Below are 24,336 nucleotides of genomic sequence, written 5' to 3' on the forward strand. Positions count from 1 at the left end.
TCCTATAATTCAGAGCTCTGGGTAGGGATTATGGGTGAAATCAAGCATAGATCTGTGGTTTCAAAGGTGCTTTTTCAAAAGGCAAACTGGACTTTTTGTTTTTTTTCTTTGAGAATGGTTTGCTTCTCATCCAAGAAGCTTCTTCAGTTCTTGGATGAGAAGCAAAACGTTTTCAAGAAAACAACCAAGAAAGTCCAGTTGCCTTTTGGAAAAGCACTTTTGGGACAACCATGACCTGGATGATTAAGCATCTCCATAGCAACATAGATCAGTGGATTTTGGGGAAGGGGTGGGGGAGGATTTATACTTCTCAGAAAATCAAGCTGGTTCACAAGAATATAGGGATGGTTTCGCACGTTCATCTTCAGAAATAGGATTTATTTATTTATTTATTTTTATTTATTTGTTCATACTTGATTTGTTCATACTTTTTTTTGTCACACAGTATATATAAGCATAAGCATGAAATAATTATATAATATATAAGCATATATATGAGTATTAAGTATGTAATGACTATATTAATTGGATATAACGAAGGAAAGCAATAGGACAGGAACGGTAGGCACGTTTGTGCTCTTATGCACGCCCCTTACGGACCTTACACCCCTTACAGGATGTGGTGGATTGGACTTAATAGCTAAACAGCCTCGGGGCTTGTTTGGCCTGAGCTCCGCATATTTCCGCGAAATTAGTTTCCTAAACCACGACACACGACTTAAAGGGCTGTAGGCGAACCTTTGAAAGGGGCTTCTAAATCCCCCTTGAAGGCGTCCCCGCGACCCGAGCCTCCCTTTCGGAGTGTCGGTTACGAAGGGCCAGGACAGCGCCACTGACCCGTTAAACGTCCCCGAGCCACCATGGGACAGAAAAAGCGTCTTTAAACTGAAGAAACCTCTCGCTAAAGCTGCTCCACAGCCGGGGAAAGGTGGGGAGGCGCAGGGACGGCCGAGGACTACAAGCTCCACCTCCCGGTCCGCCGCTCTCCAAAGCAGAAAAGCTGCCTCACAGGGCCGCTCTGAAAGAAAATAACGGTCCTGAAATAACGGTCGTGCCTGCCTGCCTGCCGCCGAAGGGCATGTAGTTCAGCGGCGGCGGTGCTCAGCCGTGAGGCGGGGGAAGGGAAGGTCTGTAATTTGCCCTGCAGGAAGAATTGCCCCGGTTTGCTTTTTTCTGTATTTCCCGCGCAAGGAAATCCTTGGAGGAGATCCTGAGCTCTGCAGCCCCCACCCTCCGAGGAGCCGGAGGGCTGAAATAGTTGGAAGCCGTCGCCTTCTTTCGCTTTCCCCCTACCTTTGCAAAAAGAGAGAAATGTAAGTACAGTAAATGGATATTGCAGCCACTTCAAAACATGGTACTCAGAGGAGGCTCATCCCACTTACGACTGCGTGACTGTTAACTTTGTTGCTTGTATCCTTACGATTTATATTGATGGTTTCCTAATAGGATTTGATTGCTTATTTGTACCCTTTCATTAAGTGTTGTACCTTATGATTCTTGGCGAATTTCTCTTTTATGTACACTGAGAGCGTTTTATGTGCACCAAGACAAATTCCTCGTGTGTCCAATTACACTTGGCCAATAAAGACTTCTATTCTATTCTATTCTATTCTATTCTATTCTATTCTATTCTATTCTATTCTATTCTATTCTATTCTATTCTCATCAGTGATTTGTATATCGAGTGGAGAAAAGTATCAAATGGGCCCAGGCAGTCCCGGGTCCTCTTCATGAATTATTTGGAGAATGAGAGGGATGTGTTTTAGATTTCTGGATGATATAAAATGGAGTGGGTGGCATGGTGCATACTGACAGTGTTTCTCAATCTCAGGGACTTTTAAATGCAGCTTGCAGCTTGCCACACATTTGAAGTCCACACATCTTAAAGGTCTCTGAAGCTGAGAAACTTCTTTAGAAAACAAAATCCAAAATTATCTTGACAGGCTGGTGAAATGGAGAGGAAGTTATACCATACAAATTAAGAAAGAAAAGTACAGAGGTGTTTATTTTGGAAACAATACATAGATTGGTGCTTAATAACTATTTGTGAAAAAGATCTTGGAGTCAAAGAGCTGCATCAGTACTAGTATATTCCTCAAATCATGCAAAATATTGTTTTATTTCACGGCACCTTGGTCAGTTCTCATCTCTAGTATTATAGTATTCTGTCCAAACCTGTGCAGCATACTAATTTTGAGAAGTCAAAACCGGTTCAGAGAATGCACCCTGCGAAGAAGCTTAACCTTGAGAAAAGATGAGCTATATAATAGAAATATATGAAAAGATAAATGACTTTGGAGATTCTCAGTCATCCAGGTCATTGTTGTCTCAAAGGTGCTTTTTCAAAAGGCAACTGGACTGGGTTTTTTTCCTTTGAGGAAGAAGAACAAAACGTTTCCTTTCTCATCCAAGGAACTTCATCAGTTGTAATGGCAGGGGGGATGGAAGGATAGGTACTGACAGTTGAGACTGTGTGGTGGGGGTTTAAGGCACATTTGGATGTTGATTCAATAAAATCATATTTTATTTTATACTAATGATTTTAAATTTTTTGTAGCCCATTTCAATATGTACACATATTCTGGGCAATGTAAAATATAAAATATTAGTACCCTCTCCCCAGTTGTCAGAAACAGTTGGATCCATAAATCAGCCAGACACAAAACAGAATAATCCACCAGGTTGTCCTCTGAAGTCCACTGGAATTCATCCAGATCCTGGAGAATACCAGTTGAAAGAATTCGGTATTCACATGGAATCCTTGGTTGTCTATGAATCTGAAGAGGAAGTAAACTGATCATAGCAGATGATAGGTATCAATGTCCTCCATTTCTAGTTCTGCCTTATTTGCTCCAAGTATAGACCAGGTATAATGGGTGTTTGCTGTTATCTATTGGGACAGATTATTTGGGGCAGGCCCAAGGTTATCATAAACTCATGGAACACACTGAACCCTTTTTCCAGGTAATGAAGATCAAAGTCTCCTCAAACACTCAATCTTGGGATGGCCCAACATTATCTCTAAAATGACATCCAGATATTCATGGAGGGCTCTCTATAACTCTATACCCTTTAAGACATTCTTATCCAGTCATAACAGTGCTCCTCATCACTGCAAAGATGTCTTGTACAACATAGCAACTCCTCTTTGGCCAAGTTGCTATAGCTGCTGCATAATCTGAAAACTGGCAGGGCAAATTTACAACAGGGCTACATCCCCATTTTTTCCCATTCATGTTTCAATAACTTACATCAAGTTACCACATTCATCTACCAGATGTTGTAAAATGAATGTGGTCTTATTTTGCACCAACTCGCCATTTTCAAGTAGTAACTGGAGGCAAAAATGCCCAGCAGTTCAGCCACCTGGGCTCTGGTCTGGAATATCTGGTTTAGACCCATACAAATATATGGGTCTCCCTTTTCCTGTATAGTCAAGCTGGTGCTTCTTGCCATACCTATCTCTGCCTGTCATAATCCACAGTGGGTCCCCATCACAACATTCTTTTCCTCTATTTATCTTGCCATTCTCTCATTCAACATACATACCACAAACATAAGCTATCTCTTAAGGACACTTCTAGCCTGTCATCTTCTATTTACACATCTAACGGTCCAATTCTCTACAACATTATTTGTATAAAATCTACTTTAACTATACTAATTCACTGTTCCCAATCTATCCCTCAAAGAAGACTTCAGGCTATCAGAGTCTTTCAAAGAAAACTTCAGGTTATATTTCAATTCTAACTATTTTCCCACCACAAAAGGAAGGGGTGGAAGTCTTTATCAGTAATCCCTAGTTCTCACCCAGGCAGTGGATCTAAAAGATTTCTGTTAATCTAAGTATGTCTAACCTCAACAGTTTCATTTATTCTTCAGTACTTTAAATATATTCTAATTCAGCAGCCACTAATCTTCTTTTCACCTAATAAACTGTTAGCCACTAAAAGAAAAGCTACAAGCCACTAATAGCTAACATTGGCTCTAAACAGCTCCAACTGATGTCATCTAAAAAATTTGTACATATATTTAGTAGATCTGCAGTGTATCTCATAGGCCTTTAAATATCTGTATGTTACTTGTGGATACCATGATTAATAAGCAGTCTCAATTCTGGTGATCTGTGGACTGCACTTCATATCTCCCTATGCTGGCCCATGTATTTCTATTTCTTCTCTTTCTTCATATATATGACTTTCTCTTTTGGTATCAGAAGTCTTGTGGAGAAGTTGGGGCCCTGCCAGCCCAATTATTAGAGCTCCAATTGGAGCTGTGATTAAGATTGCCAGGAAAGCAACTGTCAAAATATCCATGCCATATTTCTCTGATTGTTCATCTTTCTGCTCCCGTGCTGTATCTAAGGCAACTGAGCCAATTGCAGCCTGTCAAGAGAAAAGAAATAATAGCTAACACAGCAAAAGAACATTTAAAAAACACAACACAAAAGCTTGTTTCATCAAACACTGTATACCATATAGCAGCTAACTAGTTGATAAGAAGCCCTTCCTGCTGTTGTTCCCCAGCAGCTGGTATTTAAGATATGCAATCTAGTTTTTAGGTGATAACACCTACACATGAAGAGTAGCAACCACTAAGAGACCAGTTCTCACTGAATTTTTATTGCCCCTTTCAAAAGCATCTAAATTGGTGTTCATCTAATCAAATGAATTTTATGACTTATTTTAAGTGATTCTCTACATGAAATTCAAAGTAGAGAAAAATAAGGTTTTACACTTAGGCAAGAAAAATCAAATTTACAGGCACAGATTAGGTGAAACCTGGTTCAATAATAGTGACTGTGTGAGGGGTTTTGGAGTCCTAGTGAACAATCACTTAAATATGAGCCAGCAGTGTGTGGCAACAGTCAAAAAAGCCAACACAATCCTAGGTTGCATTAACAGAGGGATAGAATCAAGACCACGTGAAGTATTATAAAAGCCTTAGTCAGACCACACTTAGAATATTGCATCCAGTTTTGGTACCATATTATAAAAAAGATGTAGAGGTTCTGGAAAGAGTGTAGAAAAGAGCAGCAAAGCTGATTAGGGGGCTGGAGGCTAAAACATATGAAAAACAGTTGCAGGAATTGGGTTTGTCTACTCTAGTGAAAAGAAGGACTAGCGGTGGCATGATAGCAGTGTTGCAATATTTGAGTGGCTGCCACAAGGAAGAGAGGTTCAACCTCTTTTTCAAAACATCAGAAAACAAGACAAGAAATAATCAAGGAGAGAAGCAAACTAGAACTAAGGAGAAATTTCCTAACAGAGAGAACAATTAACCAGTGGAACGGCTTGCCTTCAGAAGTTGTGGGTGCTTCATCACTGGAGGCTTTTAAGAAGAGACTGGACAGCTACTTGCCTTGAATGGTGTAGGGTCTCCTGATCGTGCAGGGGGTTGGACTGGAAGACCTCCAAAGGCTTCCAACTCTTACTCTGTTATTTACTGTTGCTTTGGAAGAGGACTGCATTGTAAGTTACTGTTTTGATTGGGATAAGCTCTTCCTTCATATAATATTTTCAAAATTTGATTTACTGTAGTCAGTAAGCATTTGAGTGCTATACTTGATGAATATAACAGCAAATCTAGGATTATATTTATAGTAAAGTAATGGTTTAGAATATGGGCCTTATTAACCACTGTTTATATTTTTGAAGTTCAGCTGGATTGGACTTTCCTCTGCCTGAGGTTAAGATAGAGAGTGGTAATTTCGAGATGCCAAGAAATAGTAGAGGATAAGCGTGAAGGCTACTTTTTCTCTTGTCAGCCTACTCTCTTTCTCTCTTATACAGACAAGAAAAATTTGTTTGCAGTGATTTAACATTCATACTGACAACCATGAAAACATCCTAGAGTTACAAAGAGCTTACACCTTAGGTTGATGATGATGATGTTCACAGTCCAAAGTCAGTCTTGAACTTGGCTACAATTACAATATCAGACAAATAGTCTCTTATTGCTCCTGGAAAATCTTATAGCTAAATAAAAATAGCAATAGCAGTACTTTACAGCCTCACAGTACTTTACAGCCCTCTCTAAGCGGTTTAGAGGGTCATTTTGCCACCAACAATCTGGGTCCTCATTTTACCAACCTCAGAAGGATAGAAGGCTGAGCCAACCTTGAGCTAGTGAGAATTGAACTGCCGAACTGCAGTCAGCAGAAGTAGCCTGTAGGACTGCACTCTAACCACTGTGCCACCATGGAAGATCTAGCCTTGTGATCATCTCAACAATGCTAGGTTTTTATACACTTTTCTAGTATAGGTGGATCATCTCACTACGTTTAGGATAATGATGATGTTGTAAGATAACTGTTGCATTAGTGCTATCAAAAATTGTGTTCCTAAAGGGAAATTTGAAAATAGGATTGCAAATTCTGACTATGAATGATTTGGCTTGCATTGAAATAAAGATAAAATGTTTGCAGTAACATCCCCATTACCCAGCTCTGGATAGAAGATGGGAGTTTTTATTGGGCAACAAATCTTATGCTGTTCAGTAAAAAATGTGAATAAAGAATATAATAACAAAGGAGAGGAAAAAGAGCTGGACATAAATCGTTCCAACTCCTTCCCTCATATATATAGGCTGTGTTGGCAAGCAGAGCCACGTCCCCCGGCATGTGTGGCGTCACCCATTCCTTTTCCGGGTTTCCAGGGCTCGCATGTGCACCTGCTAGCTAGTCTACTGGTTACTGGTATGCATGTGTGTGCGACAATCAGTTGGCCTTTAGCGCAGGTGTGCACTGGCCATGCAGTCGTTGCCCGCATACAGCCCTGGGACATCCACCCCTTGCCAGCCAGGAGCACTGCCACCAGTCACTTGCGTATGCCCGGCTGCCTGCTTGCCTTGTCACTGCCACTGCAAGGAAAGGCCTCGAAGCTGCGCTGCCTGGAATCCACCTGGGCTGCTGCAGGGGGAGGCCAGGTATGGCTGCCTGGACGCTGCCCGGAGTGCGAGGGTGGCAGGGGGAGCCACCGCTGCCCCTTAGCCGGTGCATCCAGCCTGCTGTTGCAGCCTGCTGCCACCCTCTCTCTCCCGCCAGCTGCTCCTGCCACCGCCGGGGAAGGGAAGCGCAAGAACTGCCGCTGCCGGGTGCAAGGGGGGGTGGCAAGGATGTGCGGTCTTGGGCTTCCCTGTCTTCCTTCCTGAGTGGGCTTTCCGGGGGAAGGGATTGAAGCCTGGCCCGCTGCTTTTGGCTCTGGCTGGTGCCTCTTCCCTGGCAGCATCAGGAGCAGGACTTCCTGCGGGGTTTTTTCCCCCTTTGCACCACAACGCATGAAGAATGGGGGGGGGGGACGGGCAGGAGGGACCCTCTTAGCCCTTTTCTGGAGGAGGTGGAAAGGGAGGGGCAGTGGCATTGTCATCATTATTCAGAGGCAGGGCTGTTTGGCCCAACCGATTCTTGCTGTGTCTTTACGCGGTGGGCTTTCTGGTGAGCTGGCGAGGCTGCGCAGTTACCACAGCGTCTTGTAAAGCTCGGGCTGAGCCTGCAGGCCACCAGGTCCAGAGCCGGCAGAGCTTCTTCATGTCACTCAGCTTTGCCTTGACCAAAACAGGAGAGGGAAGTACATATGTGGCAGTGCGCATGCGCAATGCGAGGCGCATGCGTGGGGAGCATGGGCAATGTGGGATGCATGCATTGGGGGAGCGGGGGGGTCATGTGGACATGCTCATGGGGGGTTGTATTGCATTATGGATGCTGTCACGCGTGCACACTGTCATGTGTGCACACACACACTTCCGGCACGCAACGAGAAAAAGGTTTGCCATCACTGCTATAGGCCATTGTATATCAAAACAACTAGACATAGGGACAATTTTTTCCCTTGGGCCATCACTCTGTTGAACACTTAATTCTCAGTCTAATGTCGATACTTACCCATGTGGTGTGGCTGTACTATTATTATTTATCCTTATTATCTTCTTTACTCCCCCCTTTTATTGGTATAATGATGATGATTCCAGGTAGTCCACAATTTACAACAGTTCGTTTATTGGCCGTTTGAAGTTACAATAGCACTGCAAAAAGTGACTTATGATCATTTTCCACACTTATGACTGTTGCAGCATCCCCATAGTCACATGATTTACATTTGGATGCTTGGCAGCTGACTCATTTTTTATTTTTTTTTACATTTATATCCCGCCCTTCTCCGAAGACTCAGGGCAGCTTACACTATGTTAGCAATAGTCTTCATTCTATTTGTATATTTATATACAAAGTCAACTTATTGCACCCCAACAATCTGGGTCCTCATTTTACCTACCTTATAAAGGATGGAAGGCTGAGTCAACCTTGGGCCTGGTAGGACTTGAACCTGCAGTAATTGCAGGCAGCTGCTGTTAATAACAGACTGCATTAGCAGCCTGAGCCACTCAAGGACCCTTTATGACAGTTGCAGTGTCCCAGGGTCATGTGGTCACCTTTTGCAACCTTCTGACAAGCAAAGTCAATGGAGAAGCCTGATTCACTTAACAACCGTATTAATAACAACTGCAGTGATTCACTTAACAAATGTAGTAAGAAAAGTTGTAAAATGGGGCAATGCTCCCTTGACAAATGTTTAACTTAGCTACATAAATTTTGGTCTCAGGTCGTAAGTCGAGGACTACCTGTATTCCGTTGCTTTGCATGTACACTGAGTGCTTCTGTACTAGGAACAACTTCCTTATGTGGCTAATCACACTTGGCCAAATAAAGTATTCAACTTAGCTCAACCCAATTCCATTCCGTTCCATTCCATTCCATTCCATTCCATTCCATTCCATTCCATTCAACTTCTTAGAAGGATTGATATGTTCAATTAGTTTTATTTCCAGAAGACAGAATTCTGCCATAAAAATGCGATGTACCTGCACAGTAGCTTTGGGGATCCAAGCCAATGCAATAAATATTCTCTCTTTCAGCTCAAAACCAGCAAAACAGACCAATACAAAAGTGGTTGTAACCCGGGCTATCAATCCAATAGCCAGTGTGGCAATGCAAAGTCCTGCAACAAAGAAATAGATTTAATTATTTCTGGTATTAAAAAAAGAATCATCTCAACAGCTGAATGGCATAATTTTCCTTCTGATAAGCTCACCCCTCCGAAGACAATAGGCATAAATGTCCACTTGTTAGTAGAAGACTTACCAACTGTTTGAGGGTCAAGAGATGCAACAGATATTTCAGCACCAATTAAACCAAAAAGAAAAGGTTGGAAAATCTCCCATGCAACCTTAATAATTTTTTCTACCTCTTTCTGCAAAAAACAAAACAAAAACATAATGCATTTTTGTTGCACAGTACTGTGCATTCATGCAGAAGATATATAACACAAACTCAATTACTTTCATATTATTAAATAACATTTTCAAAAAATTCATGCATTCATTCTGCATGAATGCACAGTACTGTGCATTCATGCAGAAGATATATAACACAAACTCAATTACTTTCATTTTATTAAATAACATTTTCAAAAAATTAAGTGATCCAATTAAATATGCCGTGTTCTTGCTCTCATTTTAGGAACAGTGATTCTATCATCATAAAGATGACATCGCCTCTTTCAAATATTAAGATATTAAGGACTCTTCTAATAACTTAATAGGAACTTTGAAATTATAAATATTCCTCCTCAGGAGGAATACCCTCACCACAAACACAATTTAAGGTGAAACCATCTTTTTATTTATTTCTATAACTTTACAGAAGTAATTTAAAAGATGGTAGGTCTTTTCCAGGGTTCTCCTTTTTTCTTTAAAACTCTCAGTGGCTAGAACACTGATCTTGTCGATCAGAAAGGTCGGCAGTTCAGCAGTTTGAATTCCTAGTACAGGTCTCTGTGTGAGCAGGAGGTTGGACTAGATAACTTCCAAGGTCCCTTCCAACTCTGTTACTCCTTTACCTAATCCCATTCACTTTTAGTCATAATACCATAATACGCAATAAAGATATATACTAGCTTCATAATTTTTTTTAGAACATTTGCTTTGGTTGAACGGGGAGGAAAAATAATCCACCAAGCCAAGAATCACTGTATACTGCGATGCAATATTAGCAGTATTTCCTCTTTTTTTTTGAGAAACTGAACGTCACTGCTTATGAACTCAGGAGAATACATTTAGAGCAGGGGTCTCCAACCTTGGCAACTTTAAGCCTGGTGGACCAACTCCCAGCAAAGCTGGCTGGGGAATTGTGGGAGTTGAAGTCCACCAGGCTTAAAGTTGCCAAGGTTGGAGATCTCTGATTTAGAGGAAGAAGGTGGCAGACTAGAAACCCTCAAATCTGTAGAAATGTTTTTTTAAAATACCCATAAATCATAGGACAGGGAACCTCAAAATAGCTTACAAAGAAATGGCTAAAATATGGAACCAAAGTTGAAACATTTTTTTTACACTTTCAACTTGCCCAGGAATATTTCATAAAGTCTCATATTTTGGAATCAAGGTGACTTTCTGGTTACATGATAATTAAGTACTCACTTTTTCATCAGACCATGATAATCCAGCCAGAAATGCCAAGACAATTGTGCACAGTCCTCCAGATCCAGGGAATTCAAAATACAGACTGCTGAAAATGGCAAACATTGATAATCCTATGATAAAGAATGCTCTCTTCCATACAAGATATGTCTAGGGAAAGAAAGCAAGAGACATGATTCATAAATGTCAATCCAAACTTGACAAGACACTTTGAAGAGAATACAATATTTTGGAATTGTATGACCACGTAAATACTTATCGTAAAATTTTGTAAACTTTGGCTAATATATAAAGTTAAGTAGGGTTACCTCTGTATAGAGAAGTGGTTGGGGGGAAAAATCATTGAATAAAAACAATAGCAAATTACTTTCAGAATGCTGCAAAGACACTGAATCAATTTTGTTCATGCAATCTTTACTTTTTCTTTAAAATTAATATACTAGAAATCTAAGTTGTACTTGCTTGAAAAAGAAATTGGAAAAACTAATTTGAAACTCATACAAATTATGGTTGTAAGTTATGGTCAACTTATGACCATAATTGAGTCCAAAATTGCCCCAAAAGAAAGACAGTGTTAATGAGTCGTGCCCCATTTTATGACCTTTTTGCTATGGTTGTTAAGTGAATCATTACATTTGTTAAGTGAATCATGCAGTCTTTAAGCGAATTTGGCTTCCCTCATTGACTTGGCTTGTCAGTAGCTCCCTAAGAAGGGCAAATGACAGTCCCAGAATCCTGGGATGTAACCAGTGATGAGATTCAAATAATTTAACAACCGGTTCTCTGCCCTAATGATTTCTTCCAACAACCAGTTCAACAAACTGCTCAGAAAGTTAACAACCGGTTCTCCCGAAGTGGTGCGAACTGGCTGAATCCCACCACTGGATGTAACTATCATAAATACATGCCAGTTGCCACGCATCCAGTGTTTGATCGTGACCATGGGGATGCTGCAACAGTTGTTAAGTTTGAAAACTGATCATAAGCCCTTTTTTCAGAGCCGTTGTAGCTTTGAACAATCACTAAACAAATGGTTGCAAGTTGAGGACCTACCTATATAACACCTCTGTTCTATTCATTAAAGCAGCCCAATTTTTTAGAGTTAACTCTGTAGTGTGATTTTCATTAACAACTTTGATGAATAGCATAGTGATGATATGCTGATATTTGCACAAGGTCCAAAGCACTCTTCTGATCAAAGCATTTGCAACTTTACCAGATACATTATTATTATACCTATTATTCCAGCTAAAATGTGACAGTGAGTTCGTTTTAAATGTGTTGTTTGTTCTCATGCTTCAATAGAAGCGTGCTACAATTCAAAAGGTTTTCTCTTCTTACCTGATCCTTGCTTGGAAAGTAACGAATAAAAATGCCTAAAAGTCCACCTGCTGCTATACCCACTGCAACTTCTAATATACCTCGAATGACATTTTGAAGGGTGGAGCCTGTTTTGGCAAAGCAGAAAAAGAGGATTATTGGATAGTCCCACAGTTAGCATTTATAACAACCTTATGTGAGCAGTGATAATGAGCATTTATAATCACCTTATGTGAGCAGTGAGCGAGCGCCTGCACATGCTCTTTAATTGCATGAGTGGCAGGCACACATGCACGCCACTTGCACAAATGGAGCTGCGTGCATGTGCGCGCTTATCTGCTGCTTGTGTGGAACCGTCCGCTCTCTCTCCCCTCTACACTGGTCTGCAAAGCCGGAAAGTTTGGGGAACTCTGTTCTAGACAGTTCATAGGCCTGTCTCGGGTGTTACCAAAATGGCATGGTGTATCACCTGTAACATGCTTATAATAGGTTCACAATCACTGCCTTATGCCTTTTAATGGCAATAGCTGTCAATAAGAACTTGGTAACACAGTTTGAAATCCAAACCATTTCTTCTTCGTTGAAAGCTTGATCTCTATTAGGTGGTGAAGTACATATCACATAAGTATATATAGAACAGATAGTAAAGAAATACCTTCACTATTGTCTCAGGTTCATCCTGACCACAGGTACAATTTTCCAATTTTATGAATTTTATTGTGTCACAAATAAAGATTTTGGCATAAAATCAGCATGAAAGGTTTTTTTATATATAAAGGATATTACTTGTATAGGAGAAACTAACATTATGACAAAGAAGACAGTGGCTTGGATGCGACTTAGCAATAGAATAGAAAGGTACCTGAAGAGAATGCTATCCCTAAGCAGGTGTTGAAACCTGTGATAGCCAGAATGTCATCAAAACTTCCTGCAGCCATTAGTAAAGTTGGGACACCTTTGTCAACACCATATCCTCCTGCTTGTAAAACCAACATTGAGGGGACTACAACTGCAGGAGACACAGCACCTAAGACAAATCTGAACACATACACACAAATCAACTTTTAGTTACATCGATTTGTAGTTATTTCTTCCACTTTTCACCGTCAGAGTAGGATTTGCAATTTACAAGAGAAAGGGAAAACTGAAGAACTGTGTTGTGAATTGAAAAACACAGTATAAAATTATTAATTTTATTTATGAACATTTATATGGTTGCCCAACTCACCCTCAGGCTTACAAGGATAAAATTCCAATACATAAACAATGAAAACAGCAATAACCCCTATTCTCCTGACAACAATTAAATGAACCATTTGATGGGTTCCATGCCATTCTGGGTCCCCAGGCCTGTTGGCAGAACTGTTTGTTCAGGGCCTTGTGAAAGAATGTCAAGGGGTGTGTGTGTGTGGGGGCAATCTTCTCTCTGCAAGAATGTTCCATAGGGAGGAAGCCACCACAGAGAAAGCCCTTCTTGCTCTCATCAAATGGACCTCCTTAGGAAGTATTCCCTGCCTCCCTGCTCTGATGGGTTGGGTAGATCTGATTGGCAAATAACCTGATCCCAAGCCATGTAGGTCTTGGAAGGTGACAACCAGCACGTTGACTTGTATCTGGAACCAAATTGGCAGCCAGTGCAGCTCCCACAAGAGAAGTGACACATCTGCAAGTGTAGGCCTGCACAAAACCACGTGGTCTGCTGCATTTTGAACCAAATGGAATTTCCAGATACTTTTCAAGGGCAGCCCCATGTAGACCATTGCAATAGTCAATGAAAGGTATTAATAAGAACTGTTTTATGTTAAGAATATAGGTTGATTCCTTGAAGCACATTGGATTGAAACACTAGAATAGAATAAAATAGAATAGAATTCTTTATTGGCCGAGTGTGATTGGACACACAAGTCTTTGGTGCATATGCTCTCAGTGTACATAAAAAGACAAGATACATTCTTCAAGAATCATAAGGTACAACACTTAATGATAGTCATAGGGTACAAATAAGCAATCAAATCATACTAAGAAACAATCAATATAAATCATAAGGATACAAGCAACAAAGTTACAGTCATGCAGCCATAAGTGGGAGGAGATGGGTGACAGGAACGATAAGAAGATTAATAGTAATAGTAATGCAGACTTTGTGAATATAGTACTGTAGATCATAATTGTTTATTCTGGTTTAATGTATGAGCCCAACTATTGGATTTTGTAAACCAAAGTAGTTGTTGATAATTTGTAATCTACCTTTGATTCAGAAGCTTAAAGTGTTATACATAACCATCCATTCATCTATTTCCCCCCCAAAAATAACTATGAGATAAACTGAGTTGAAAGGGAGATGACAATCTCAAGATTACTCAATGTGCTTTTGGGGCTGAGAATGAACTAGAAGCTGAATCTTGCCGATTCTAATCTTAAGTGCTTCACATTACACTACATTAGTTTGTGGTTCTGCATATTACGTGAACCATCCAGTCATGGTTCATTAAGAAATTGTTGTTAAAGATACATCTTAGCAAGATGTTTTTATAGACTTCTTAACAGGATTAAATTTTTCCTTTGAATTAATGATGATTTAACCTAGGTTTTCTCACTGAATATGCAACTTTGTAAGTTCCTGCTGTTACCACATGCCTCCCACCGACCCGTACGCTCTCACAGAGAGGGACTTCTCAGGGTGCCGTCCGCCAAGCAATGTCGGCTGGCGGCCCCCAGGGGAAGGTCCTTCTCTGTGGGGGCTCCCACCCTCTGGAACGAACTTCCCCCGGGTTTACGCCAAATACCTGACCTTCGGACATTCCGTCGCGAACTGAAGACACATCTTTTTATTCGCGCGGGGCTGGCTTAAATTGATTTTAACAAATTTTTAAATTCTTAGAAATTAATTTTAAATGGGGTTTTTTAGCTTATTATATATTTTACTTCTCAGGCCAATTTTAAAAAAAGTTTGTTAACTGCATTTTAAATTTGTATATTGTACCGTCTGTTTTATTCTTGCCTGTACACCGCCCTGAGTCCTTCGGGAGAAGGGCGGTATAGAAATCAAATAAATAAATAAATAAATTTATGGATCAGGGCTTCAAATCCTACCCTAATCCTCTGTGGTATGACAAGAACATATGTTTTAAAGCATAATCAAACTAAATCAGATGTGACACCCGCACTGTACCCATGACTTCATGGAAGAGGAAAGGCAGTTTTGGCCCAGAAAAGAAAAAAAAAAAGAAGAAAAAATGCAATTTTTGAGTTGGAAGGACTTACCCAAGCATAAATCCCCACTGCCATGGCAGGTGCATGAGAAAATGAGATACAACTGCCGCTGTACATGCTTCTATTAGGCAGGGTCCCAAGCTTAATCTAAAGCAGACAGCCTTTAGTTTTTTCAGCGCCTGCAAGATAAATGCATTTGCGAGTCAGTGGAATTGCTTTTTAAATGTTTTGAAGACCCTGGAAGAACCCTATGAGATTTGCTCTATTTAGCAATGGGCCAGGACTTGCTTCAGGAGGTTTTATGAGAAGTTTTTGATTGTTCTGGTTATCTGAATAGCCTCCTAAGAACTATGTTTTAGTAATTTATTTTCTGCTGTGTATGTTTGTTGGTTATTTGTTGCTTTTAGTTATGTACACTGAGGCACATATCTAATGGAGGGCATATAAATTGAATTCCTCAATAAGAAGTAATGCAGATAGAAAAAGGGTGCATGGAATTAAGGATCTAAAGATCAGAAACCTTGGGATTAGCATCTATGTTCCCTCTTGGACAAGCTATGTTAAGGTATTGGGATCTTATTTATTTATTTTATTATTATTTTATGCTTTGGAGTCATTCTTGACCTTTGGAGATTCCATGGATAAATCCCTGAAGTTTTCTTGGCAAGATTTCAGAAGTGGTTTGCCATTGCCTCCTTCTTGGGGGGTAAAATGAAGTTACTCTCCCAAGTCACCCAGCTTGCTTTGTGCCTAAAGCAAAACTAGAATAGCATCTATCCTGATGCCTTAACCAAACTGGCTCTGCACAGTGATGGGGATGCCATAAAAAAATCTAGGTATCTACTAGATGGCAGCAAATAAACACAGAGATCCCAACTGGCTTTTTACCACCTGTGTATGAAAGCCCTACCTAGTGAGCCTGCTGCCTTAGAATAGGTGGTAGAATTGAGGATTTTCTCTCATGTGATGAGTTTATAATGGTTCTGCTAGTGCAAAAAGCAGGAACAGGTAAACTGTAGCACTCTATATAGCTGAACTACAGTTTTCAGTTTCCTTCACCATTGCAGATGCTGGCTCAGGCTGCTAAGAACTATCATATGGCAATATTTAACATACCACAGGTTTAATGTATTTGCATAATCTAATCTGGCATATGGCCTTAATTTTATATAATAAAGTAAAAAAAAAATCAGGAAAAAGGAGCCCAACGTTTTACATCTATTTTAGTTCCAATCTTTTTGGCCAGAAGCCAGAAAAGAAAAGTTCAGTACAGATTAATTGATTTAGATGAAATGAGGAACCTAGTTTAAGATGCATTAATTGTAAACTTGGTTACTGATTATGGTTAAGGCCTCTACAGTTGGATCCATGGTCCAGATTCAGATAATATACTACTTGTTTTATCAAACCAGTGACATAATATGTTGTACAAACACAGCCTTAGTAACATGTCAATACTGAACCTTAAAAAGGCTTAGGTATGCTTCTACCAGTTTGCATGACTAACAAATGGAGTTTCAAAAAATATGCTTGGGCTTTAGACCCACTATATTGCTAAAGTTCTAAAATAGATTAGTCTTATCACTGACTGAAGGAAGTCAATTTTAATTTATAAATTTATGAAACTGAGCTAAATATAGTGTATATAGTGTTAGGAGCTAAATATAGTAGAGGTTGCCAGAGTTCAGGGTTCAGATAATGTCAGATAATCTCAGTGAAAAGCAGAAGTTTCTGATTTTTCACAATTATCCAGGAAAAGAAGAAATGGTAGGGTAGGAATATCTAATCATCAAACTAGTTATGTCTCATTACTGTAAATCATAGTTTGTGTTACCTCTGAATGAAATTAATTTTTTCTATGTGAATAGGGATCAGAAGCAGACTAAATTCAGTTAAAGGCAAAACTGATCATAACTCTGAAGATCACTATATATGACCAAACTATTATTTCTGGCTGATCTCAGAAAGTAAGTATTGTTGACAAATCTAAGAACAAAACAAAATGAAATCTTAAAAAACACAAACAAATACCACAAGCATAGGCTACTCTACCAGAAGACAATATTAGCAATCTGTTGCCAAGAAAATCACATGGATGTGTCAGGTGTCAAGATCAACTGAAAGGAAACCTAATTTTGTTTTCTTTACAAAGTTTTTCCAAGACTTCACATTCTAAGTCAAAATTCCCAAATAAATCTTTTATAAGAGAAACAGCGCACTTCTTGCACTACAAAGCCCCCCTGCTCTACGGGGGGCTTTATAGCTCTCAACCCAGTGATAAACTGGATCAGGTTTGAAACAGTGTTCTTACACATGTCCTGAGATTACATACATTGGCTGGGAATCCTGGAAACTATATCCAACATCTCAGGAAAACACTAGACAGGGAACATTGAGACATTTAGGTTCTCCTTGCAGTTAAATGTACATCTCCACAAATATTTCTTCCACATTTTTTTAAAAAGCCAGATGTCACAAAGAAAGTTCGATTGGAAAGACCATTTGGTCATTGCACCAGAAGAAAAGTAGTTCCAAATTAATCTGAGATGAGGACTTGGATCACACATTATATGAATATCTCATTAGTTAAATCACTATGTATGCCATATAAGCCCAATTGTAGAGTTGTAAATTATGATTCACGGTTATCTGAACGTGTGGATTTGGTAGCCAAAACGTGTGTGAATTTTTGGGAGAATTGGAGTTGCATTGGGTGAGGAAACAAGGCAAAGAGGTTGGAGCCTTATCAAATATATATAAGAGAACCTAGGACTTTCAGTATTGGGTGGGGCTTTCTAAGGAAAGAGGGTGTGTTCTGTTTCTTATAAAACCGTTTTAAGCCAATTTTAGAGCTGGCACCATTGTTTTCATTGGGAACCAAGCCAGTGGTTGATCATGTTACGAGAGGACTACAGAGATTTTGAAAAGTGCAATTTAGGAATGCTCTGTGGCTTAATCTATTTTGCAGCTTGAGCCACTTCTGTTTCTCAGTAAACCAGGGTTAACCAAATGGTGACCTAGTTTAATACATGAATCAGAGCTTAGTCACAACTTGATCACCTGGCTATTGTTAAGCAAGGACCATTTGATACTCCACCTTTGGATCAAGGCCAAGGCCAGCCCGGGCCAAGATGATCGCGAGAGCAATACTTCTTAGGGTGGCTCCCCATTTCACATTGATCAGGACTATGTCAGTGATCACTGGGATGTTTCTTAGAAGAAATCCAACAAGCAACATTCCTAAACAGGAGGCAAAAGGTGCATATTACTGATTGACACAACTGGCAGCTACAAAGTCTGCAACATCTGCTATGAAGTCCAGGGCCTTCAAAGATGTTTTCCTTCTTTGTACACCACTTGAACTGAACATTTAAAAAGGCAACAGCTGTCCTATGATCATGCAGTCAAAGAATCATACTCCTGCAATCTTATAGAGTCCCATTTCCTGATCTCTGAACGCCACGTAAAATGTTTTCCTCCTGAATAAACACGTACAAATTTGTATTCCACCAAATTTCTTTTATAAATTTTAACAATCTCATAGAGCTAATTAGATGAAAAGATATTGAGCATGTTAAACCATGTTTGTTTGATCCAGACACTGTAGTACACAATAATTGGTTTGTATATTATGCAGAACCAGCCACTGGGGCTTTATTAAATAGAAGTTTAAATAAGTTATTATTTAGCATGTGGGACATCATCCATATACTGAAAGGAAGTAAATGTGCTAAGTCTAATCATGATAAGCAAAAATATGGTTGTATTATTCGGAAAACTATGGTTAGCAGCATGGATTTGCATGTTGTGTGAACATACATTTCTTTGATGATTAGAGCCTAATCATCAAAAATTATAAATCATACATAGAGTTGTAATCTCAAACTTTTTAAGCTGCTATCCCAGGATGAGCTGAATGATAATGATTGCATTTACACAACAAGCTAAATTAGAATAGCACACTATCCACTAAGCTGAACTTAGGGGTTTTGTTTTGAATTGTTTTTTGTATATGTCTAATTTAGCTTCATATGCAAACGTACATCTTAATTTAGCTTATGGGTCAATATTTTGTGTGAACCCTTAATAACTGGGTTAGGGTTAGGATTAAAAAAATAAATGGGACTCCAAAACTTAAGGGAATTTGAAAAGTGAAGTACTTGTTGCATTGAACCATCCCTGGGCCCAAATCATAGTGAATTCAGAACAAAAAAATAATTAAAAAATGCTAATTAATTTAAATAATCTGCAGGCTGCACACCCATGATGGATCTCTGCATAAACTTGTTAGTGAAACAGGCACAAACTGAGGCTGTAAACTGTAAAAAATACTAGTTGATAATCTACCTTTAAAGGGTATGATCAATTCATTTTTCAAATTATTTAAATATCAAGATGAATACTTATTTTTATTATTTATTTATTTATTATTTAGATTTTTATACCGCCCTTCTCCCAAAGGACTCAGGGTGGTTCACAGCCAGATAAAATAAACAATAATATTACAATATAAATACTATTAAAATACAATTAAAAAAATTGGCCAAGATTAAAAAATTTAGAATAATAAAACCCATATAAAATAAAAAACCATATAAATCTAAAATCCTATGCCAGTCCTGCGCAAGTGAACAAATAGGTCTTCAGCTCGTGGCGAAAGATCCGAAAGTCAGGAAGTTGGCGGAGTCCTGTGGGGAGGTCATTCCAGAGGGTAGGGGCCCCCACAGAGAAGGCCCGTCCCCTGGGCCTTTGAGAGATGAAAAGATTTTTGTAAATTGAGCAGTTGCTTTTTAATTTGTACCACTAAGACAGCACTTTAAAGTCCATTAATAACTATTTATTTAAGATTCCTGATTATAGGAGTCATTCTAATTAATTTCATCTCAAAACACAAAACCAAACAGCAACTGAAAACCAGAGTCACTACCCATTCCTTTGGATAGTGAGATAGGGAGCATATAAATTTAATGAATACATAAAAAGTAAATAAAAACAAGTCAATTTAAGAGACTTTCTCAATACCGGTAATTAAAATATTCACCACGTATTATTGTGTTCTCAGATCAATTTTAGCTTAATGATATAAATCTGTACTATATGGCAATTTCATAATGGATTCTTTATTTCAATAACCAATCTAAATGTGAAAAGACAGAGCCTATCTAAAAACATACTTACCCAAAAGAGGAGGGAGAGGAGGCAGACCAGGAAATTTAATTAAGCCCATAATTTTACCACCAATTACAGCAAAAAGATAGAGGAATAAAAATCCAAAGAGGCTCCCACCAGGAAGACTTTCGTGGGTTGTAATAGACCAGATCACAGCCCAGATCAATGCTACTGCTACCACTGGAAGAAGAAAAAAGGGTAAAATATGTAAGCATATTGAAAATATTTCTCAGAATTTATATTAATGTATAAAGGATTAATATTTATTTTTTAATTATTTATTGCTAAATTACATCTGGATTATGACTTCTAAACAAAAAAATTGGAAAAAGCAAACCTGCGCTTCTAAGACCAGTATATTCAATTTTGCTAAATGTTCCCTATAAATCTGGCTATAAATCTGCATAATCCAAGTAAGTTTCTTATCAATCAGACATGCCACAAAATTCAACCAAATGATGAAATTGGAACATAAACTAATGTAACTTTTATCAAATTGTAATTTTCAAAGTGGCAGAAGCGATTAAATGTATATGATTGAGGAGTAATTGTGTTAATCATCAATTATTTCTTGGAATATTATCTTCATCATAAAATTAAAAGACCAAGTATGGCCCTTGGCCAGAGGCATCCATGGGAAGGGAGTCATGATGTGACCATATGACACACAAAAAGAGAAGGCAGGGCTTCATGGGTGAAGATTTTTTTAAACTCTATCCTGACACCCTTAACTTGGCCTAGAATACACTGTGCATGTCTACCCAAGGAAATTAATCAGAATATGTAATATAGAAAATAGGGGAAAGATGGTGGTGACTGATATACTTATTGAATATATTAGGTGGGGTCTAAAGGCTGAAATATATCTAACGGTGACACATAGGGTGTAAAACAATAATGTGAAGTAACAGGTATGATTTAGCAAGCTTTGTTTTGGGAAGTATTAACAATTAGTCCCACCTTCCACCCGCCCTCCCACCCGCTTTCATAGTATTGTACTGATTTTTAGAGATCGCAGAACCAACTTGTTATAATATTTCATTCTCAAATTGCAAGAATATATGCTGTTGATTTTCATCAGTCAGATTAGCAACCTTTGCAGAATAGTTGGACAAAGGCCAAGGGCTGCAAAAATGGAACTCCAAGTCTACTTGGACTCAGTAGCCTAAATAACCCCTTCTACTCTGTGAAACAGAACAAGACTCAGGAGTCCTATTTCTTAGGGACCATTTTCATCGCCCAAGGAACCAGCATTGTGAATAATCAATATTTTCCTATTGGATAGAATTTACAATTTCACTAGTCACTCATTAACCTATGAGTAAATCAGACAGCTAATAGGAAGATAAGGCTGGCAAGAAGTGGGTGTGGAAGAAAGGGCCTGGAATGATATATTTCTGCATGCACCACCCAGCGTGAATTGTAAGAAGGCCGAAGGGCAAGTCACATTTTCTTCAGAGCAATTTCCCCATGTTGACGTATTCTATAACAGATTAAAATACAACACATCAAATAAATATGCTCTAAAGAAAATGGGGGCTTTTTTCTTCATTCATTTTCCCCCCTCACCGTTTGTTGTTATTCTGGCAAGGATGCCTTGAGGAGGACAAGCACATATACGTCTTCCTGAAGTTTTTAACTCGGCCAGAGGTCCCTGAGCGTGTTCTTCACACCTGTTCAATGGAGCTGTTTCTTTTGTTTGTACAATGCCACTGGTGGCTCCGGAATCCAAAACTTCCTGAGCAGTAGTAATAAAAAAATAATATTAGTAACAACCATCTGTTGCATTCTAAAGCCTAATTTTTTTTCAATTTTCAAACGTTATGAACTCAGTGAGATTTAATTCTAAGTAAAATTTTGTCTGATGGGTATCAGTCTGGAGAAAATTGTTCCATAGGTTAATTCTAATAATGGCACCAAATTGAGCAAGAGTAGCTTAACAGTTGAATTATGTCCAGACAAGAACAGCGGTTGATAAATATGCTGGTTTATGAAGTCTGTAGGTCCTTTATGATTTTAGTTCTAATTAAATTATTTTTAGATACTTTCGTCTGACTTTTTGGTCACTTCTGGTCTATGCCCATACAACAGACAAAATAGGTTATAATCCAATTTCTTTAGAGAGTGATAGGACACGGAAGTTTTGTGGTTTATAACTGCAATTTAAGAGTTTGTCTTGATACAATTTACTCCTGCTTAATAACATGGAGCAGGATTGGGTTTATCACTAATCAGTTTCACAGCTAGCTTCAGGAAATACAGTGTTATTGATGCGGAAATTTAACATGAAGACCATTTCCCACCCCTCTATTCAAGATAGATGTAGGTAACCCACAAGCTGTGAATTCCCAACTTCAGGAGGGATACACAATTCAGGAGCCCGGCAGCTGGCTCATTCTTATAATGCTTGCAAAGTGCTGTAGTCACATGATCGTAATTTGCAACCTTCTCAGCTAGCTTCTGACAAACAAAGTCAATTGGGAAGTCAGTTTTGCTTAAGAACCACTTGATTCAGTTAACAATCATGTGATTCACTTAAATGTGTGATTTGCTTAATGATGGTGGTAAAAATGATCATAACATCATTTAATGACCACATCACTTAGCAATTAAAATTCTAGTACCAATTGTGGTCGTAAGTTGAGGACTGTGTATTAAACTGCTATAACAGCAATAGCACTTAGACTTATATACCATCCACAGTGCTTTTCATCCCTCTCTAAATAGATTTACAGAGTCAGCATATTGCCCCCAACAATCTGGGTCCTCATTTTATCGACCTCAGAAGGATGGAAGGCTGAACTGGACAGAATCGAACTGTCAAACTGCTGGCAGTCGGCAATAGAGCAGAATTAGCCTGCAGTACTGCATTCTAACCACTGCACCACCACAGCTCATAGTATATACAGGTATATTATTCTGGAGTAACTCATTACTCAAAAGTAACGCAATCACTACATAGTCTGGCCTGGTAGTGAGACTGATTGGAATACTAAGGTTCTGTAGCAGACTGGGAAGTTGAAAAAGCATCCTGGAAAATGGCAATATTTGATCGTGAAAACCGTCTAGCCAACATTCCATCTCAGGAATGATTCACAAGAAGCATCTATAGCAAGCCCACAAATAGAGTATCAAGTCTCTTCTCCCACTGTCAATTCCATGAATCTAGTATGTTAAGAGGCAGCAGCCAATAATTAAAGCCATTTTAAAAGACTTGTAAACTAGCAGCCAATAATATGTCCTGAAGCAGCACATTCTAAAAGTTGATTATACACTGTATGGAAAAGCATCAATTTTGAATCTTCTGCTAGACATTTTCATAGAACAGTCTCTAATCTAGTATTATGGGATATGGAGAACTTCTTCCTATCAACCATGCACACTTTTATGCACCTTAGTCATATCTTCTTGTGTCATTTCTCCCGGCTAAACAGTCCCAATCACTGCATCCTATCCTCACAGGGAAGACGTTCAAACCCACTCATCTCCTAGATTACCTTTTCCCCACCTTCCCAGCAACATGATATTCCTCTTGTGATACGGTGACTAGAATACTGTCCTGTACACAATACTCTAGATGTAACTTCTCCATAGATTTATATGAGGCCATTATTATCAGAACCAGATTGCGGTCAATCTTTTCTAATGATCCAAAGCATAACATTCGCCTCCTTTAAAAGCACTGCATATTTCTTTACACCTCCCAAGAAACTATACAGAAGCATCCATAAAGTCATAGAGATTAAGCTCAACTCGAGTCCCACCAGGCCCAAGGTTGACTCAGCCTTCCATCCTTTATAAGGTAGGTAAAATGAGGACCCAGATTGTTGGGGGGGGCAATAAGTTGACTTTGTATATAAATATACAAATAGGATGAAGACTATTGCCTTACACAATGTAAGCCGCCCTGAGTCTTCGGAGAAGGGCGGGATATAAATGTAAATAAATAAATAAATAAATAAATAAACTCCTACCCTCAAAACGACGCTATAGAGCACTGCACACCAGAACAACTAGACACAAGAACAGTTTTTTCCCGAAGGCCATCACTCTGCTAAACAAATAATTCCCTCAACACTGTCAGACTATTTACTGAATCTGCACTACTATTAATCGTTTCATAGTTCCCATCACCAATCTCTTTCCACTTATGACTGTATGACT

General features: G+C 39.0%; 1 protein-coding gene and 1 long non-coding RNA gene across 3 annotated transcripts in view; one reads left to right on the top strand and one right to left on the bottom strand.

Moving 5' to 3' along the window:
• The first annotated feature begins 572 nt into the window (after window positions 1-572).
• Window positions 573-23,859, top strand: LOC131203232 (uncharacterized). The gene is made up of 3 exons (XR_009156323.1): window positions 573-1,313; window positions 20,251-20,379; window positions 22,900-23,859. It is a non-coding gene; the product is annotated as an uncharacterized LOC131203232 (long non-coding RNA).
• SLC9B2 (solute carrier family 9 member B2) overlaps window positions 1,892-24,336 on the bottom strand; it is a 28,034-nt gene continuing 5,589 nt past the window's right edge. For both annotated transcript variants that reach the window (XM_058193218.1, XM_058193217.1), the window contains 10 exons: window positions 21,742-21,910; window positions 20,182-20,352; window positions 18,101-18,243; window positions 15,055-15,182; window positions 12,653-12,828; window positions 11,812-11,918; window positions 10,471-10,620; window positions 9,137-9,245; window positions 8,857-8,993; window positions 1,892-4,385 (listed from right to left, as the gene is read on the bottom strand). In XM_058193218.1, the coding sequence (XP_058049201.1) occupies window positions 4,149-4,385; window positions 8,857-8,993; window positions 9,137-9,245; window positions 10,471-10,620; window positions 11,812-11,918; window positions 12,653-12,828; window positions 15,055-15,182; window positions 18,101-18,243; window positions 20,182-20,352; window positions 21,742-21,910 (1,527 nt within the window). In that variant the 3' untranslated portion in view covers window positions 1,892-4,148. The remainder of the gene's footprint in view (window positions 4,386-8,856; window positions 8,994-9,136; window positions 9,246-10,470; window positions 10,621-11,811; window positions 11,919-12,652; window positions 12,829-15,054; window positions 15,183-18,100; window positions 18,244-20,181; window positions 20,353-21,741; window positions 21,911-24,336) is intronic.

The sequence above is a fragment of the Ahaetulla prasina genome, chromosome 8, assembly GCF_028640845.1.
Source record: "Ahaetulla prasina isolate Xishuangbanna chromosome 8, ASM2864084v1, whole genome shotgun sequence".
NCBI lineage: Eukaryota > Metazoa > Chordata > Lepidosauria > Squamata > Colubridae > Ahaetulla > Ahaetulla prasina.